This window comes from Artemia sp. Qi Xiang Cuo, chromosome 7 (assembly GCF_049724085.1).
Source record: "Artemia sp. Qi Xiang Cuo chromosome 7, ASM4972408v1, whole genome shotgun sequence".
Classification (NCBI taxonomy): domain Eukaryota; kingdom Metazoa; phylum Arthropoda; class Branchiopoda; order Anostraca; family Artemiidae; genus Artemia; species Artemia sp. Qi Xiang Cuo.
Genome location: NC_142800.1, coordinates 38,057,530 through 38,079,592, shown reverse-complemented (window position 1 = coordinate 38,079,592; position 22,063 = coordinate 38,057,530). Strand labels below are relative to the sequence as shown.

General features: G+C 37.0%; 1 protein-coding gene across 1 annotated transcript in view; it reads left to right on the top strand.

Annotated features, from left to right (window-relative positions):
• Positions 1 to 22,063, top strand: part of LOC148950246 (uncharacterized) — a 251,772-nt gene that overhangs the window by 214,600 nt on the left and 15,109 nt on the right. The window contains exon 19 of the mRNA XM_089091811.1: positions 15,637 to 15,730. Within this exon, the coding sequence (XP_088947937.1) occupies positions 15,637 to 15,730 (94 nt within the window). The remainder of the gene's footprint in view (positions 1 to 15,636; positions 15,731 to 22,063) is intronic.

Below are 22,063 nucleotides of genomic sequence, written 5' to 3'. Positions count from 1 at the left end.
AGTTTTTTTTTGGTAGTGAGACTGACGGCATCGAAAAAATAGATCATTCATGTTCTCTATCTTACCACACAATAGGCAGCTGGTCATCATGTGAGAAGTGTATTGCAATACATGAACACATTGAAAAGTTTGGACTATACTATCCATTTATATTACAATGCAAATCAGCTATGCAAACCAAAGGTCGTTTCTCTTGCCTAAAAGAGGTTTACGACTCATCCTAATGGATATCTATGCTCCAACGGTCATTTTGATAATTGTGACCAATGGGAAAATATTTACCCTGGCATGATTCGAAAAAACCCTAAACGTGACTTCAGTTTATTTCTAAGGGATTTCTATCGTCGTGGATTTAAATTGTATTGGGAAGAAGAATTTGTAGCACGTTTCAATTGTAAAACATGAAGAGAGTATGGTTCTTGTGTCATCGTTGTGAGGACAATGTTAGTAATGATTATAAACCTACTGATTTTTATTGGGCTGTTACAGAAAGTGAATCTTCATATGAGAATATTGTATGCAACATTACTTCAAATAATCAGATAGAAACATGTGAATTTTGGCAATATGAATCGTAATAGTATCATTGACTTCACAAACAGATTTAACAAATTATATTGTGGAAAATGTGACTCTGATTTTGCGTGCCAGGATTAGTACAAGTTGAATCCCTATGATATGTCGCCACTAATCGTTGTCGATGACGACTACGATGAGGATCTAAATGACTATGAAGAAGAAGAAGAAATCTAAACAATGAAGACAAAAGACTTTTTTTTTATAGTGTATATATACATATATTTTATTAATAAACAAATTTACAACACTTTATTCTTAGGGCACTGAAATCAATATTATACAGGTGTGAGAGGGTATTTCCAACTAGAAAGTCATTCAAACGAGGAGCGTATGTATAAATGTTGAGAAGTTCCCTGAAAGTATAGGCACGACATCGAAAAATGAAATATAGTAATGCATGAAAAGCACAGCTTTTGGCTGATAAATCTTGTACTCGCATCCGATTTTGAATAATTGTTTTCCCACTTCCTTCAATGTTGTTTTTGATGTGCGGTGTCTAGAATGCATATGATATACCAAGAGGATTAGAAAATTCTCTATTCCTCGCTGTTTGAAAGATGTATAGCCAATGACCCTTCTGTACAGTCGATGAACTACTATTAACAATGATAATGGTATTGTTAACAGTATGACTGTATTCAAGGAAATCTTAGGATATGCAATAGGATATGTATTTGGACATATAACGATTCATGTTAAGTAGATCAATTATTTGATTGGTGTTCATGGTGCCAGATCTAAAAGAAGACTTCCGTCGGGGGTAATTTCACAAAAGGTTTCAATTTGATTGAGTGAGATTAATGTTACACTCTCTGTCAATGGTTTGTCAAAGGCACACTCTAAACGTACAGTACCCGTTCGGACAATAATCATATCTTGAGTACCAGACAAGTCTAAAACAATAATGCCATGACTTTTTGCGAACATTGCATCGGTTATACCATTTTCATATATTTCAGACTCTCGATCCAGGGATTGCACTATCAACTCACATAGGGTCCTCTAGAATTTATTAAAGGATAAATTTTATAGAGTAATGTCATTTAATGTATATACAAAAAAGAAAAGTTCAAACAGGTCAAAGTCATGAGGCGGACATTTCCAAGGTCCTTCAGCATTTGCCCTTTTTATAAAAGCCAAGGCGAGATTCGAAGGAACTTCACCATTGATAAATGAAGAATAGGTGTAGGTACTATAACCAGTGGCAATATGATGTTGATTATCGATTGTTCGAGGAACTAGCAGTTTGATATTATTTCCAGAGGCTCTTAGTTTTTCAATTGCCAAAGTAACAGAAATCATAACCTGTTGCTTTTGCACATGAAGTATTGCCGAGGTGAGATTGACATTGGGATCGGGTGCAGCATAAAGTGTTTTTCTCAAGATGAAATTGGACGGAGCTAGTTGTAACTTTATATCAATTTTAACATTGGGGGTATCCATTGGGATATATTAAATATTTCATGATTGACTCTACCAACTAAATGATACTCCTTGCTCACTGCCCAAGTGAGGTCACCATCAGTATAAACATTTGATCTATCGTCATAGCCCATTGGCAGACCTCTCAATTTCTTATAGGACATTGGAGTTATCATCCTAATTTGTGTTAACTTGCATACTATGATAGAGTTCCGTTAGTGTTCACCAATGTTCCATTTTTGTAGACACATACTTGTTTAAATAAATTTTGTAGTTTACCATTTCATAAGATAATCAATCGGTGGAGAAGGGAGGTGGATTTTCAGACTTTTTCCACGCCGCAACTTTTAAATTAGTAAATGTCGATTATAAATCTATGCAGTTGTCCTGATTGGAATAAATTTAAAAACGTAGGTTTCCAAAGAGGGGTTGTTGTGGATAGAATTATTCATAGTACCCATGTTTTACACTGACATCCACACTTTCTGCATTGAAAAGATTTAGAGATGTGGTGACAGTGGGATGAGATTGCTTGTGGGGTAGATATGCCATTTCAGACTAGGAAAAGAAATTTCGTTTTCGATCTAAATATGTTTCTTCTTGGTTTCTTTTTCTTGTTCTTACTCTTCTTTGACAAGAGTGATGTCTTTCGCTTCTGACCTGAGTAGTGACTGATGAGTGATGAGATGTTACTCCTCCTTTTAAAACCTTTTCCACTTTGTCGTGATTTCAATCGCTCGCCAAGGGATCGTGCGCTGGACCTGAGGTATTGTGAAATACTTTCTTTAAAATCTTTACCAGCCCCCCAATCGTGTAATGTAGAGGATGCAAAATCCGTGGCAACCGGCGTAATATATTTTTTAGCCAGAGGTATTGCAGAGCGAAACAGCTTAGCAAACCAACTGCCAAGACCATAGCCCGACATAGACGAACGGCCTTTATAATAGTCCATTCCATGACCCAATTGTCGTGGTTGGAGAGCAGTAACATAGCAATCAATATCAGGACCTACAAATATATATTTTCTATTAGCCATTTTGTTGTCGCTGAATTGGTCGAAAATAACATGTAATCACAACCAAACCTTTTGTTATTGCTGGCAAAGAGTAGTGAGACATTGCTGACGGATAAAGGGAGTTCATATCTAAGAAAACTGCATCCGACTTTATACCGGTGTCTTGTCCAGTCGGATCAGTTTTAAGGATACGATCTCCATGAAAAACAAACCCTCCTCTCATTGATCTCTCTATAAATAGATGCTGATCCACGTCGGTGATCAAGCCTATTTCCTCTTTACTGATTTTTAGAATTAAATCCATCACCAGACGAGGAGTTGAAAAATATCATCCCAAATCCAACCCAAATTCCCCATAGATTTTATCCGTGTTCTTACACACAATATCCAGCAACGTCAATACATCACTTGCCAGGTACAATCTACAAAAATCCCACCCATTTTTACACTATCCCTTAGCCCAAACCCTCTTGGCAAATTCATAGTCGAAAGTGGTGCATTGACGATCGTAAATTGAATCGTAGAACGAAGTGATGGACGGCAGTTGTTCCTCAGAAAGCCTCGCGGTGGAGTTGTAGTCCTCATACGGGTATATTCTCTTCCACTTTAATAAATCAAACATATCACCGTCTAGTAAGTGCTATTTAAGGAGGCGTTGTTTAAGGAGGGGTAAACTAAAAATCGTCACCTTTCTGTACTTGAATGAATTGTTTTAGGTATTTGGGGAAAAAGCTAAAGGATTCTTAAAAACGGATCTTATTCAAGCACATTTCATAATTATCTATTGTTTGCCATTTGAATTCTAAGAGCAGCAGCTTTTCAGACGATTTGGGTATGATATTACATGAAAAAGAACCATCTACCCATGCGCCATCTACAACTTCGCCTCGTTGCAATCGTGCCAATGCCGGTAAAATAAATTTCAAATCATAGCCGGAATTGTGCATACAAACAGGTAGAAAATATTGTTTCCTAACGTTTATATTACACGATTGATGGGCCACTCCAAGAAAATTACTCAATCGCGATACAATCGGGCTGCCCAAATGATCGTGGTCTTGGACCATCCCTTTACCCCCATTCCCCTTACCTCCTTTCCCCTTTCCTTCTTTTCCATTACCATCAACAAATTCCCCCTTACAAACCCAACACATTTTTTCAGTTTTAATGGCCCACTCGTCCTCTGGTGATAGAGTCATTGGATAGGATGTATTTCGCATCCGTGATATTGATTTATTTGCTTTTTTTATGAGTGCTGTCACGGCTGAGAGCATACAATCCTCACCACCCAATCTCTCAACTACCTCTACCAATTGCATGGAATTACACGAGTCTCTTTGTGCGTGAGCATAAGAGACTGCAATGACCTCATGTTTTTTAACAAGATTTGAATTCAATGGATCCTACACATCTATGAGGGCGGCTTTGCAGTCTACGGCCACCTTGTCACTCTGTTGGAGTGAATTTTGAAAGTTCTTGAATCGCAAGATGGCCCTGTCACCGCTAACCATTTGCACAGATTGACATCCGTGACGCTTACAATGCTTCATATGATTATTTAACTTAAATTCTGACCGGAATCTAGAAAGACATGTCGGACAATAATGACATTCCCCCCGCTCTATCAATTTACCCTCCCCCAGAACCCGACTAATATCTGGTATGGGAAAAAAATGTCCAATTCAATCGGGTTCACTAGCAGGCTTATAAAGAAGCATTTTTATGAAGCAATTTTATGTGTTTGTAGTCACCGTAATATGCTGATTCTTTGCATGTATCTATTGATATGAAAATTCCATTTTCTAAAGTATCAGTTACTATTGAACCGATTCGCTCCTTACTTACAGTTCATTACCACGAAATGCTTGATTATTTTAAATGAAAATAAGAGGAGGATAGTGGAATACTAGAAAAACATAAACAGGTATAATGAATTGTCATTGAAAATCAAATTTGAAAGTGTGTTTTCCTGTGTATTTTCCTAGGGCAATTGTTCTTGGAAATTGAACTATATTAGAAGAATATACTATGCGAGGGATAACTAGTTGAAAACTAGAAGTAAATAAACGACTAAAATAAAAGAAAATTTTGGTCATTTTGAAGAAAATCAGATATGTGAACAACGTCAATTTTTGAATTCTTGGTCAGCATACCTGAGACTTTAGGCAGGCATGCCTTTACAAAAACTAACAAACAAGTATGTGTCCAATAAGAAAAACCATGCATACTCCTGTCATTTACCCGTGCCCCAGCCATTTAAACATTTGCCTCTCAATTACTTGGACTTTCTCTGTCTTGGCTTTTCTCTGTCCACAATTAGCCATGTCTTGATGCAACCTATGCAACCTACTGCAAAATACTTGATAACTTCAATTCAAAATCAACGGACTCGATCGAGGCCCTCGGCCTCGACCTCTGAATTTTTCAAATTAATTTATTTTTCAAATGAAGTTATGCTAAGGTGAATTTTCTGGTGGAATCGTCCACAAGAAATTTTGTGGAATTTTCAGAGAGGATGGAACAGTCTGGAGGGAATTTTGCAGAGTGGGGGGGGTGTATTTTACATGCGAGTAAATTTCCACGGAGGAGTTTCATGTGAGGGAGATGAAATTTTTTCATGGAGGGTGAGCCAGATTTACCGGCCTTATTTGAAAAACGGTCAAAAATTTTTTTAATAGAAAGCAAGGATCAACATTAAAACTCAAAGCCTACAGAAATTGTTCCATATATGAAGGAATGCCCTCTTCTCAATACCTTGCTCTTTACGCTTAAGTTTGACTGTTGTCACAATTTTTTAGGAACGGCTACTGAAACACAAGGGTCGTTTAATTAGTATAGAATGCTTTTTTAAATCTGCTGAAAACTTCAGCATAAAGAGCAAAGTATTGAGGAGGGTGCAACATCTTCATATATGGAATAATTTCTGTTCTTTTTTAGTTTTAATGTTGCTCCTTACTTTCAGTTTTTTTTCACTCAGTTTCTTAGAACGAGTATCCTAGGCAAACCCAAGAAAAACAGACTTCCAAATTTAATTCCGAACGAAATTTTCAAATATAGAATTTCTTGAAAGCGTCATTACCCGAAATAGTGGATGGATACCACGTAATATGGTAATTCGTGAGCCAATTTTAGGTAAGTCGAGGGGTAAATGAAACCGCATGCATTGCTTCAATTATTCCGACATTAGTTTTATATGCTGCACGTATAAAAAAATTACTTGAATTCGTGAATTTATACTTATATACGTTTTTACTGTGTATTGTATCGACGTTTCTTGTGGTCCTTATTATTGTACGTTCTATTTAGGGTTTGGTTAAGACTCTGGTAAGGTTTAATTCAAAATTACCGAAAAATTTCCTTTTAATTTAGTTGTTTATATATTCATAGTATCCGGCTTTTTCACCCTCTCCCGTATATTTTTCAAACATATCCTTCACTTAGAAAGAGTGTCCTGGCCGAACCCAAAGAAGAGAAATAAAGACTTAATAGAGATAAAGCTGTTTTCCTGAATAATAAAATCAGCGTAAATTTAAAGAGGAACCATAATTATTTTTATCAAGTTCAGATACAGCTAAAGTTTTACGACCTCAACCTAGGATTTTTCGTTGTTTACTTCGGTAAAGGAGATATCCATGTGGAAAAAATCAACCACGACAAAAATCTCTGGTATCAGAAAATGTTTCTGGAGCTCCATAAATTCTATATGAAAGCTTTGTTACCTGAAAATCTGAACGGAAGAGTACCACCTAATGTGGCAATCCGTGATTCATTCCGGGGCGAGTCAACGGATAACTGAAACCTTTACATATTCAGGTTAGGCTAGCTAGGCTAGTTTCTAGCCGAATTAATTCATATTTATGTATGCAATTACTCTGTATTAGTAGTATGGGTGTATGCGCTCCAACGGGGCAGTCCCCCTACCATACAACGTGGCAGTACTCCCACCATACAAGCGGTCTATCATTCACCATACAACTACAGACATAACCACTATTACAACAACATCCATACATCCATAAAATAAACATCAAAAAAACACTATACATCAATATGCATAACCAACTATACATCAATACAAAACACCAACCATACAATAAAATCCATGCAACCATACACATAATCCAATGACATGTATCAACGTCTTTAATAATCTTTTTTTAGTGTTATTTTTTTAATGTTTTTTTGTGGATATGAATGTTATGATGTTAGGTGGGGTTCTTCATTGTAGCTTGGTTTTTATCGTTAACGCTTTTACTCTGGCCTTGTGCGTGGATATAAAAAAACCTGTTGGAGAGTTAATTTCGAAGTTCGAAATAGACATTTGATAAGTTTACATTGTTTCAAGTTGAAAAAAACATTCATACGTTTTGAAAATAAGGTTTTACAATATGGCACTTCGAACTAGTTGACAGTGATGTTATGAAGACAAGCACTCTTAATGTAGCGGGTGAACTTGAGGGGATTGCCCACTAAAATTTTAACGAGATAACATGTTTGGTAGATATGTTATATCATTAAGTAAATTTAAGTTGATTGATCAATTATGTTTTGCCGCAAAAGTGAATATGATGCAAATATCGAGACTTCAACATGGATTTAAAGCCATCATGAAGCACATTGAGGAAAATGGAATAACTCACCTAACGCGAAGAGAGTGAATATATATTCTTTTATTACAATTCTGTCAATAAAAATGCTTTTATAATGTTTTATTGATAAGATACTCTAGTTGATCGTTTACTCCACTCTCTCACTAGTGGAGGGACCAATAGGCACTGAGGGTGTGCACAAAGTGGAAACTTATAATTATTAGTTTAGTCTTAGCAGGTAGTGGTACTGGTAAGAACGAAAATGAATGGTTTTGAAAAACACAAAATTTAAGGGAATCTTGTAACATTGGAAAAGTGTTTGAATCTAAATGTTGAATTTCAGATGTTAACTGTACGAAAAAAAATATTCTCTAAAAAAATGTTTGAAATTATCATGTAAAATGATTCTTCATCTTTGGACTATTGTATGAATTTTATATGATGTGCACCAAATGCATTTACTTTATTTATTGATGCATTAATTGAAACACAACAAAATGACATTGTGATTCTGCTTTTAACCACTACCTAGAAATTTATGTAAGACACTCATTTTGTGAACATATAATGACAACAAGAAATAAGTTTTTGTGACATCACTTGTTTAATCCTCCACCTCCTAGAAGGCATTCTTTTTATTGATTGTGAGTTAGTTTCTTTTTTGTAGTGAGACAGACAACATCGAAAAAATGTTCTACACATGTTCATTATGTTTATATACATTGGGCAAATGGTCATCATGCGAGAACCGTACTACAGTTGGTGACCATAATGAAAAACGTAGATTATACAATCCATGTAAATTACATAAAGGATATGCTGTACAAATTAAGGATTGTAATACCTGTCTTGAAGAGACTTGTGACTCTCATCCTAATAGATATCTATGCTCTAATTGCTATTTTGATAAGTGTGATCAGAGGGAAAATACTTACCCTGGCAAGATGGGAAAAAACCCTTAACGTGATTTCAGTTTATTTCTAAGGGAATGGTATCATCGTTGATTTAAATTGTTTTGGGAAGGAGAATTTGGAGGACGTTTTAATTGTAAAAACATGAAGCGAGTATGGTTGTTGCGTCATCGTTGTGTGGAAAATGGGAGCGATGATTATACAACTACTGGTTTTTATTTGGCTGTTACAGAAAGTGACTCTTAATGAGAATATTTTGTGCGACATTACTTCAAATAGTCCGATGGAAACAAGTGAATTTTGCAATATGAATCGTAATAGAATCATTAACTTCACAAAGAGATTTAATAAAAATGAAATTACACTATATTGTGGAAAATGAGACCCTGGCTTTGCATGCCAGGTTCAGTACAAGTTGAATCCCAATGATCTGCCACCACTAATCGTGATCGACAATGATGACGACCTAAATGACTATGAAGAAGAAGAAATCTAAGCAATGCACACAAAAGACTTTTTTTATAGTACATATATATTGTATTAATAAACAAATTTACATACATTATTAAAACACTTTATTCTTAGGGCACTGAAATCAATATTATACAGGTCTGAGAGGATAGTTTCTACTATAAAGTCATTCAAACGAGGACTGTATACATAAATGTTAAGAAATTCACTGTAAGTATAGTCACGACATAAAAAAATGAAATATAGTAATGCATGAAAACCACAGCTTTTGATTGATAAATCTTGTACTCGCATCCGATTTTGAATAATTGTTTTTCTACTTCCTTCAAGATAGTTTTTGATGTGAGGTGTATGGTAGACCAAGAGTATCAAAATTCCATATTCTTTGCAGTTTGAAGGATGAATAATCGATGACCCGTTTGCACAGTCGATGGACTACTATTAACAGTGATAATGAATGATAATGAATGATTAATAAAGAAATTAACAATGATTCAAGAAAATCTGAGGGTGTGCAATAGGATTTATATTTGGACCTATAATGATCCATGTTAAATACATTGATTATTTGATTGGTGTTCACGGTGCCAAGTCTAATAAAACAATATCGTCAAGGGTAATTTCCCAATAGGTTTCAAATTGATTGAGTGAGATTATTGTTACACTCTCCGTCAATGGTTTGTCAAAGGTACACTCTAAACGTGCTGTACCCGTTCGGATAATACTCGTACTAGTACCAGTACCAGACAAGTCCAAAACAATGATACCTTGACTTTTTGCGAACATTGCGTCGGTTAAATCATTTTCATATAGTTGAGAATCTCGATCTAGGGATTGCATTGTCAATTCATATAGGGTCCTAAATTGTAGGATAAATTGTTGTGAGGAATTCCATTTACTTTACATACAAGAGAGGAAAGTCCAAACAGTTCAAATTCATGTGGAGAACTTGTCCACGATCCTATGGCACTGGCACCTTTTACAAAACCCAAAGTGAGTTTCGAAGGAAGTTCACCATTGATAAATGAAGAGTCAATGTAGGTACTTGAACCTGTGGCAATATGTCGTTGATTGGTGATTGTGTGAGGAACGAGCAGTTTGATGTTATTTCTTTTCAATTGCCAAAGCAGCAGAATTTATAACCTGTTGTTTTGTGCATGAAGTATTGCCGGGGTGATATTAACACTGACATTTGGTGCTGCATCAAGGGTTTTTCTCAAAATGAAATTGGACGGAGCGATTTGTAACTTTATATCAATTTTATTATTGGGGGCATCCACTGAGATATATTAAATATTTCATGATTGAGTCTGCCAACTAAATGATACTCCTTGCTCACTGCCCAAGTGAGTTCACCATCAGTATCAACATTTGATTTATAGTCATAGCCCATTGGCAGACCTCTCAATTTCTTATATGGCATTGGAGTCATCAATATAAATTGTATGTTGTTTGCATAGTTTGATAGATTTTTGCAAGTGCTCACCAATTTTCTATTTATGTAGACACATATTTACTTAAATAAATTTTGTAGTATACCATTTTCATAGGAAAATCCATCGACGGCGGAGGGAGGTAAATTGTCAGACTTTTTCCTCGCCACAACTTTTAAATCAATAAATGTGGATTATAAATCTATGAAGTTGTCCTGATTGGAATAAATTCTAAAATGTATGTTTTCAGAGAGGGGTTGTTGTGGATATAATTGTTCAAAGTATCCATGTTCTACACTTACCTCTTTACTACTATAGGGGTCGCTTCGTGCCCTCTTGCCTGCTTTGTGGATAGGGGGAGATCTGGGATATCCTTGAAAAAGAAATAAAATTTAAGTTTGTTTTTTCATGAAAAAATATTGAAATGAGAACCATCAGTCCTCGTAGGGTAAGCACAAGAATGTGATTTGAAATTTAAATCAAAAGTGTCATTCATTTTCTTTTGCTATGATTTTAATACATTGAAAAAAAGTGTAAAATTTCAGTTCAATAGTAAAAAGTTAGTAAACGAAAAAAAAATCAATAGAAACATTATGTTTTTAATGGAAAAACTCGCGAAAGACACATTTATATCATCCTCATTTTGTACTTTTAAAATATCACAGGTGATTTCTTTTTTTGTATATGTATATTTGATGATTTTAAGACGTGGAAAAAAAAGTTGAAAAAAAATCTGATCGAAAAAAGCTGGGGGGCTGGAAGGAAAAGGGAGGAGAGATGAGGAGACTTGGGGCCCCATTGTGGGACTTGGGAGCTAAGTTTAGGACTCGGGGACCTGCTTGGGGTCTCAGGACCCTGGGTGTGGGATTTGGGACCATGGAGTGGTGACATGGAGTCCTGTCATGCTCATTGCGAAACTATGTCCTCTTTTAGGTCGTAACCAGAAAAAAAAAATTAATTGGGGTATGGGCACTGTCACACTCATACTTATTCTACTATTATTCATGTTAAGGCTTGGATTCAATAATATTCCATGGATCAAATACAAAAAAAAATTAGGAATAACTACTGGGACGAGAAGCTTTTTAAAAAAATAATGATTATATATAACATCCAAACCCATAACAACCTAGTAAATGCACTTTTTAAACTGTTCCCTTATGAATAGACCCGGTTCAAAATATTCCACGGAATGAATCCAACAGCTCAATAGTAATGTAAGATGATTTCAAAACTATATTATTTGTTAACTATAAAGGGACTGTATCAACCATTCGGTAAACTATATTAGAATTAGTCCCATCACCTACTAAGAATACAATGAAAAATGAATAACTTGCTTCTTGCTTGTAGCTTTCGCCATTACATCTCCTTTCGTTTGAATTCATGTTACAAATTCGTCAATTTTGAACTGAGATACTAACTCTCCATGAGGTTTTTTATATCCACGCTCAATGCCAGAGTAAAAGCGTCAACGTCTAAAATCAAGCTACAATCAAGAACCATGCCTAACATCATATCCACCAAAAAACAGTAAAAACAAAGCATTCCAAAAAAACATGAAGAACCTCATCTAGCACCATGACATTCATATCCACCAAAGAAAAACATTAAAAACAAAACTCCGAAAAAACATTTTTTTTTAAGTATTTTTAGTTAAAAAAAACAGAACAGCGTGAAAAATCACTTGCTGTATAAGAAACATGATTTTAATTAAATTCATAGCAGCATGAAAAATCACAACTACCAAAGAAGCTTGATTGTGATTAAAATCATAGCAGCACGAAATACCATCTAAAAAACAATTTCAAAAGACCATTACACTCAATAAGAAACTATGCTCATCGTGAGATGATATGAGGGATCAGTAACTCCGTTAGCACAGTGGAATAGGACTCTTGTTGTATCACCAGGATAGGTGTCTTGTTGTATGATGATAGGGACTGTCTGCTTGTATGGTGGGATATATGTCTTGTTGTATGGTGAGATGTGTCTTGTCATATGGATGGTTATGCCTGTAGTTGTATGGTGAATGATAGACCGCGAGTATGGTGGAAGTACTGCCCCGTTGTATGGTAGGGGGACTGCCCCGTTGGAGTGCATACACCAATACTACTTATATTGTGCCAAAATTGCCTTAATTTCTCAATTCGCATAAGCTTCTTAGCGGTCCCTGTCATTAAAATTTGTCTATTCAGGATAATATCCTGGTAGGGCTTGGTTTCGAATTTGGTTTTCAACGAAAATCTCCAAGTTGGCTATGTATTTATAGTAACGAGATAATTGCCCGCCTCGCAACCCAAAGAGAACACTTTTGAAGTCAACTTTCAATTATTCTTTTTTTTAAGTTGTTTTTACGTTTATAGTTTCTGTCTAATCCCCCCTGATGATTCCCTCCCTAGACGGTTACCCCTCGGAAGATTCTCCCTGCGTATAAAATTGTCATCATTTGATAAAATTACCAGTTTAATCAAGATTCTGTCTCTTGTACTTTTTTTTTCTTCTGTCAAGGTGCAACGTATTCGTGCGGACGAACCTGCTCATTTGAAAATGTCAACTTTTCAAATTTAACAAGAGACACAAATAAAATACTTGATTGATCTTGATAACTAAGTCTCCAGGAGAGTTCGCTAATTGAATCTTTGTCCTTTGACCAATTTACCGACAAGAGATGGAGATTGAAAATCGAGCAATAAGTTTTAGGTACCACATCCCCTTAAGGAGATATTTAGAGGAATGCCAAAAACAATCAAAGTAATCTATATGCTTTCTGGTTAAATGAACAATGTCTAAGGAACGGCTGAGGGTATTTTGTTGAAACTTTCAAGGTATGTTGAGGGGATGTTGAAGAGATTGGAGAACAACTAGACCCCCTCTTGTGTCCTTTTTATGTCCTTCCCCTCCTTAACCATGATTGACATTTCGTAATTGTAATTTTGTTAAAACTAGTCTAAATGTTTAATAGCTATGCCTCCTGGGATGCCTAGCTTCCGACAACCCAGAACAAGGATTGTAGATTATGAAATTTATCCATTTTTACTTGCAGAATTTATCATCTGGAAAAGGAGGAAGTTTTGATTTCGGGTATATCTGAAAAGGTCAAGGGCATTAACATGAAACTTTTGAGAATGTTAAGGGGTATGTTATACTAAACAAAAGGCACAATGAACATCCACTTTATCAAAAAGGTGGATCTGCATTATCTTAAGAACGGGTGAGAGTATTAAATGAAAACTTCCAAAACGTGTCAAGGGGGATGTTTTAAGGCAGTTAGGTGGCTCCCAGCCTCTCCCATATCCCTTTAGCTCCCCTCTCTCCAAAAAATCCAACTAACTCTTAATTAGACTTCTTGTTCAATATACTCTATAGCTCATTTAGCTATGCTTATGAAGATAACATAAACCTCTAAAGTTTTGGAGAGGAATACCGAATACAATAAAACTTACTATTTGCATGCTCTTTTGTCAGAAGGGCTGATCGTCAATATCTAAGGAACGGCTAAGGATATTGATTTAAAACTTAAAGGGTACGTTGTGGGGGTGGGTGTGTTTTAATGTGATACAGAGGCCCCTTACCCTTTTTAGAAACCACTCCTCTCAACACTGTGTAAAATTTTGAAAAAGGAATTTGGTTCAAAATAGACAAAAGGTCTATTGACTATTCCTCCCGGGATGTAGTGCCAACCAAATCCCCAGGGCAAGGGGCTTTCAGATTCACTTAAATGAATTGCCTTGTTTCGCCTCACTTTATCTATCAGCCCTGGTGGAACTTCGTTGAAGTGGGGCTGCTTGAACTGTTTAAAATAATACAAAAAAAAATTAGTTCTAATGTTCGTATTTTAATTTAAGTTTCTTTTATATATTCATCTGTGGTTTGCTGAGAACTGCCCTTTGATATAGAGTCGAAATATTTATTTAAGGTTTAAGTTCCATTGTCTAACAAAAAAAAAAAATCCCTATTGTTGTACTTGTTGTTTGTGTTCATGATTTATCATTGCAAAAGCGTGGATGGGGGGGGGGGGTGGTATGTTTGATCCTTAGTCTCCAAAACCCTAAGATTACTAAGGTAAAACCTTTAGAAAAAGCTGAGGGAGCTGTCAAACAAAATAAAATGACTGTATGCAAGAGGGCATTCAAAAGAGTATAATAGCAATATCTAAGGAATTGCTAAGGTCATTTTAGTTGGAACTTGAAAATCTTGTTGAGAGGGAAGTGAAAAAGGCCCGGAAAATCAGACTCCCTCCTTTTATTTAAGGTTGTCCCTCCTTTTTCCCAGTTCAAGGTTGTGAACTGTACAATTTCTCCATATTTAATATGCACGATTTATCATTGGGAAAAAATGAGGGAAATGTTTCATCCTGGGTGTGTTAAACAAAAGATGAAGGTATTGAGGTTAAATTTTGTGGAATTTTCAGTGGTATAACCAGCAAAAACAAGACACTGTCTGTATCCAAGTTATCAAAAAGTGTGAAACTTTCAGGGTCAGTATTGCGGCTGCAAATGTGACTACTTCCGACCGTGGCACCTTGCGACTGTGACTGCACCTGTTTGTAACTAGTACAGCGTTTACTTCTGATAACTTTGTGTTGTTGTTCAATTTTCATGTTAGTAAGTATTTCACTTGGAAAGTATAGAATCGGAATCAAATGGTGCTACTTTTTAAGGTTAATATTTATTATATGGCAGAATTTAAATAGAAAAAGGAATATGCCATTGGATTATCTATGTAATTAAAAAAAAAGGGTTTTTTCTGAGGGAAGTAAAGAGCGAAGTTGGAACTTCAAACGAACAAAATTACTTTGCGGTCAATTTAACATTTATCAATAACACTACTACCAATAAATAATGATATTTTTCCCCGTTTTGAGGGGCTTTAGGTCTTTTTCGAGATCACAATAAATTTGTTTTGTCATAAATTTGTTTGATTTTGCGGAATTGCCATTATAATATTTAATTGTTTTACATTAACAATCGGTTCTTAACACCAAAGTCTTAAAAATCAACCAGTTCTGTACATAGCCTATGGATATATCTTGCCCCACTAAGTGGGTGGCTGAGATACAAAAGTGATGAGATTTCTCATTTTGTCTGTAATAGGTAATAAATTGAGAACCTAGTGGTATGTTTATTCTCAAAATAAGAATATCTAATTCTTAATCTCTAATTTATTTGAGTATTCCTTTTTTTTGCATTAAGTACTTCCAATTTCAATTACAGAATCATGGTCGACGTGAATTGCGAAGATTTGAGGAGAAAGAGGAGACTCTTTCCCCTTGTTTGGAGATTTTTGAACGATGTCTGGAGTTTGAAGGTAAGGCTTCCTTACAAGATCAGTTTCGAGTAATTAATTTCCCCTGTGTATAAAAATAATTAAATACGATGGGTGTAATTATGCTCGATGGCTTCGTGCCGCCGATGCGGCAAAAAATTTTGGGTCGTCAGCCGTCGATTGATCGGTGTTTTTTTTTTTAAGGGAATTGAAAACGAACAGCTCTTATAGGAAAGTTCGTTTGAAAACAAACAACTCTTATAGAACAGTTCGTTTGAAAACGAACAGTTTTTGTAAAAATTCTTTCTTCCTTTAAAGCAAGAGTTCCTAGGATTCATAATTCCTTTTAAGCTTCATTGCCATGACCGAACCTTCGACAAAACAAGGACGAGACATCAGGCTTAACTACTTTCAAACATTCTTTTTATCCAAATGATTGACAGTTAGACATTAAACTGCATGATAATTAAATTGATCCAACAAAATAGGGAATTTTAAATTCAGAATTTGAATTGAACTCTAGAATTAGAATTTAAATAAGTTTCGATACCCCATATATCCATGGCTAAATCTATAAAACCTCAAGGAAATCTTATGTGTGTATCTCAATCCATGTCTAGATTTCTGGATCTTGCAGCCTGCATTCCACTTTTTTGACTACCCTGTGAGGTTTCCATGAGGTTTCAATACCCTGAGGTCTCTTCCTTTGATTCCAATACAATTCTTCCAAAACTATGTTGATGTTCTCTTAACCAGTTTTCTTTTTCCTTCAATGTCATCCGAACGAAAACTACCTGAGAACGAAACTTTCAAACTTGCAATCAGGCCTTATAAAAGTATGAAAGTTAAAGAGTTAGTAAAAAAGCTGATTTTTAAAGGAAGAATTTCAAAATTAAAATGCAGAGGGATTACCCACGGTAAGTAGCAGAATGTAATCCCTGTGATTTTTTTTTCTTTCCTATATTCTGATAAATTTTTGCTTAACAGAAAACACATAAAATGTATAAAAACTGAACTTTGGAATGAAAGTTGAGTTTGGCTAGCCACAATACTTACCTTACACATTGGTACATTATTAACAAAAGCTTCTTCGTTTTCGTAACAATCTTTGAAAACATCTCCAAGACAAAAGAACCCTACACACAAATCTAAATCAAGATTAGTTTCTCTTTTGAACCTAAATCTCTGATAACTCTATAGCCCTCTTAAAACGGGGAGGAGGGAGGGACTATGTACCAATGTGAAAGGTAAGTATTATGGCTAGCCAAACTGAACCTTCATTCGAAAGTTTGGTTTTGACGTCGCCACTTACCTTACACATTGTTACATTATTAACAAAAGCTGAGATTCCAACCGATTTGGTGACAGGGTTCCCAATTTGCAAACTTATCTTGTGAAATGCACTCTCTTTTTTTCATTGCACTCATTCGCACCACGGACCAGATTTGCACTCTTTTTGCCCATTATTTGCTCTTTGCACTCTTTTATTAAATGATGATAGAAAAGGTACTAATAGAAATAAAAAACGGTATTTGACTTTACTACAGTGAAGTCAGCTATAGTTCACGACTAGTTACAAATTACACGCGCGCGCAAATTTTTTGACTTGCACTCTTTTTTACCAACCTGTACTCTTATTTGGCTCTGATTTGCACTCTTTTTTGGCTTCAGCAGTTGGCAACCCTCTTTGGTGGTGGGTGCCTAAGATCAGTTAATTTATTGTTTAATTATCCACTCAAATAGTTCAATGTATAAACTATATAGCTGTCTGAACTGCGAAAAATGTTAGAGCATCAATTAGATCTTCAATTTCATGAAGGAATGTCGTCTAGGCGTAATCTCCGAAGACCAGCCAGCAGTGCTCATTATATCTGAAAGTGGTATAGATTTTGATAGCGCCCATGACGCTGCCATGGATCTTATGTCGTTTGCTTTCCCTTTGTTACCATCTTTTTCTGCTGTATCATATGCGATAGATATGAACTATTTTATGCAAGAAAATTAGTTCCCGTTGCTACTTCTCGTGATCTTTTGATGGTAGACCGTCGATTGGGGCTGGGCAATTGTACGGGCTGATCCCTGAGAAGATTCTCTGTTTTCGAGCCCACCCTTGATAGCTTCCAGCCGTATAAATTTAGAATCCTTAGTGTTGGGTAGTGCAGTCAACCTTGCTGGAAGAGATCTGCCTATCTCCGAGGGGTATAAGCAAGTCTATTAGAAGGTTGAGACGATTCGTTTGCCATGCTTGGCGAGGCCATTTCGGAACAATTAGCGTTATTTGGCAGTTCACAGGATTCTAAACGTTTTCTAAAACATTTGGGATACAGGGCAAATGGAGGGCAGGAATAGCTTTATTTGTCCGACCAATCATGGACCATGACATCTGTGTCAATCGCAAGAGAATCTAGAACTTGTGAGGAAAACGCGTCGATCATCCGTTTCAATCGAATCACGAATAGATCGACTTCTTGTAATTCGTACTCTTTTGACAGTGCTCTGAAGGCACTCTCGTTGAGACTCCATTCTGTGGGCAGACCCTTTTCTTCTCGTGACGGTGTGTCTGCTAATAGGTTGAGTATGATGTGTCTTGCCCTCAACTGAATGTTCAGGGTTATCGTAATCTTGAAGATATCCTATGGATTCCTTCTCAAGGGTGAAGGAACGGGTTCCACCCTCTTTGTTTATGTTGTTGATTACATTCAATTTGTCTGTCACTACCATGACTACCTCGTTTCTTAGCTCCTCCCCAGAGGCTTTGATCGTGATAGTTACAGCTCTCATCTCGAGGCAACTTATTTGAAGAGATTTTTTTTCTGGAGACCAAGTCCCCGAAGTGTCCTGATGTGAGTTATCTAGATAGCCAGCCCACCCGTAAGTTGAGCTTTCAGTGGATCTTGTTTTGGAAACAATGGGGCTTGAGAGGAAGGTCTTGACTCAGCCAATCTTTGTGGAGCCATGGTAAAAATGCCTTTTTCATCTCTGTCGTAATCGGGATGTTTAAATCTATGTTGTTCCACGACCGGTCCCCCAAACGGAGCATTAGCAATTAACCTTTTCTGAGATGCAGTCTGTTAAGAGGAATTGCTCTTAAGCCAACGTTGCTGTGTTCGATCTGCTTCATCAGTTGTCTTACTGAGCTATGCAATTTTTCCGGAGTTGTCCTGATTGTATAGATCAAGTTCTGAATCTTTTCCGGGGCTAGGTACACCCTCTTTACCTTCAGGCCTGCCAGGATTTCAAAAAATCTGATCTTTCGCCTAGATTGCAATTCTGATTTCTCGCTCAGCATGAACCCAAGTCTGTGCTGGAGAATCATAATGGTCTTTACATTGTTCTGTACTAGTGACTTTTGGTAATTGCGCAGAATCTATTTGTTCATGTAAGAATGCAATTTGTTTTTTGTTTTTTTTTTAATTCCAATATTCACGGCGCCAGGTACTTCAAAGTATCTGATATGCCGCTATTCATTTACCTCTTTCAATGGCCTCGAGGTTTTAAATGTCTATTGAAACTTCTTTTGAAGGTGTCAAGTGAGGGATTTGCAGGGATAATATCCCCAGGAAGATCGTTCCAGATAGAAGTGCAACGCCGGATGAAGATGTTCCTCAAGTACTCGGTTTTCGGCGTATCCTCCTTTAGATAATTGGACCAGGCTGTGTGCCTTCGTGTCTGCCTTGTCGGCTGGACAAAGGGGAGCACAATTCGAGAGAGCTCCTCTGAGGGAGGCGAATTCATGTACTTGTAGAAAACAGCCATCGACGCTGCATCAAACCTTTAATTTAGAGGCTGGAGCAATTCTCGTGTAGAGGCTCAGCCCGCCCTATTTGCCCTATTCCGGATCTTCTGAAGTGGTGCCAACAGCGTTTTCGGGGCACCAGCAAATAGCGGGCATCCATATTTAGCTATGGGTCTGATACAAGACTTGTAGAGTGGAATGATCGAGCTTGATGGAAGAAGGTTATTGCAGCGAATAGTAACTCTCAGCTTTCTTGCGCAGGAGGTTCTCATCCAATCAAGGTGATTGTTCCAAGAGAGATCGGTGGAGAAATGATTCCCCAGTAGGCGAAGCTCGTCGACTCTCTTTATAGCTTCATTTTTGAAGATGAAACCGGGGTGTTCACTTGGCATCTTTGATCGGGCAATTAGAAGCTCCTTTGTTTTCGATGCATTGAAGTTGATCAGCCATGCATCAGACCACATTTCAATTTTCAAAAGATCCATCTGTAGGGAAAGGGAGGCTTGTGTTGGGTCTTCGTGTTTAGGGACGGCTGAGTATGTCGTGGTATCGTCGGCAAAGTGATGCAGAGGGTTTGCGAGGTTGTCTCCCATGTCGTTTATGTAGGTAAGGAAGAGCGTAGGTCCCAAGACACTGCCCTGGGGTACCCCTGCTTTCACTGGATATTCGCGGGAAATAAACCCGTCAAGAACAACCCGCAGTGAACGATCGGAAAGAAAGCTCTCAATCACTTTTAACAGGCATCCACGAACACCATACACATAGAGTTTCTTTAGCAGGCCACAGTGCCATACTCTGTCAAAAGCTTTCGCAATATCGAAGGATAATAGCCTGATGCCGTATCCCATTGCCAGTAGTTCTATCCACTCCTGATACTGGGCCACTAGGCAGTCTAATGTTGAGCGTTTCCGGCAGAATCCATATTGGCGATCGCCTAGAAGGTCATTTGATTCTAGGTACTGATGAAGTGTTTTATTGGAGACGCTCTCGTAGACTCTGAACTGATAGATTTTGTTTTTGAAAGTGAAACCTAACCTCATTCTGTGAGTTAGGTCCTTAAAGTCGGCGGAAAACATGAAATACTTTCCAGAGATAATAATCTCGGTTTATTCCTAATCTCCTGGGACAAATCAGGAATTGAGTTCGAGACACTATCTCTTCTCATAAACATCAATTTTGAGTACGCTCTAGAAATAATATTTGAAAAATGCTCCTGACATCTATTAACAGAATCCAAGAACTTTATCAGTTTTTGGGATAGTGTCAGGAGAGACGTTCTCTGTCTTTAACATCTTTATGACAGTACTTAACGTGACGTCACTGTATGATAGCACGCTCAGAGTCACTCGTGTGGAAGAATCTAAGGCCAAGAATGACTTTCTGTCAACTGATATGAACTTTATGTCCTACTTATCCAGTTGATGGCAACAAAATGAACTTTGGGTTTATGCGTGGTGCCTGTGAAGCTGAAAATGCGCCATGACATTTATAAGCTCTCGCTTGGTCCGGGATGCCGAAAGGGTCAAAGAAAGTACTACGTTTTGAAATGATATTTTCTTCAATATTATAAGTATATACTGTTATCCAGCTAGCATAGCATATTTGTAATTAGACGCTGGAAGTAAACTCAACTCTAATCACCAGAAAAACTTACCCCATGCCAGAACAGACCTATAGGCCAGCGCTGTAGTCGTTAAAATAATATGCAATGACGGTATGTACGTCCAAGGCGTCATGACCTTATATAATGGTGGTCTGTATTCCCAAAGAATTATGACCTTATGTAATGAGGGTCTGTACTCCCAAGGCGTTATGACCTTATGTAATGGTGGCCTGTACACCCAAGGTGTTATTACCTTATGTAATGCCGGTCTGTACGCCAAAGGCGTTATGACCTTGTTAAATGACGGTCTGTACACCTAAGGTGATTTGACCTTATGCAATGACGGCATGTACACCCAAGGTGTTGTGACCCTATGTAATGACGGTCTGTACACCCAAGGTGTTATGAACTTACGTAATGGTAGTCTGTACACCCAATGGTGTTATGACCTTATGTAATTCCGGTCTGTACGCCAAAGGTGTTATGACCTTATGTAATGACGGCCTGTATACTCTAGGTGTTATGACCTTATGTAATGAGTATTATACCATACCATAAATATTGGGTTTAACACACCCAAATGATTTAAATACAAATAATTATATATAAGACACAAAAATCCACTTCTGTAATGTTTTGTTCCATTATTTTTGCGTACCACCAGGGTTGCCAGCTTCCAATTCCAATATATAAAAAGGGGTAAAAACTAAGGAAAAAAGGGGAAGCTCTACTCAAAGAGTGCAAGTCCGAAACAAAGAATCGCGCGCGTGGCGAAGGCCTACTCTGACTGTTAAAACCGGACTAGATAAATGGGGTACCAAAGCAGCAGGCTACATGGCAATTTTCAATTTTACGTATAAAAATACATACGCAAAGAAAACTATCAAACACAACTTTTGCTGCTAAGGTGTCGGAATCTTTTTTGTGCTGCAGGGTTGCCAGCTGCTAATGTATAAAAAGGGGTAAAAATTAAGGAAAAAGGGGAACCTTTAGTCAAAGAGTGCAAGTCAAAAACGAAGAATTGCGCGTGCGGCGA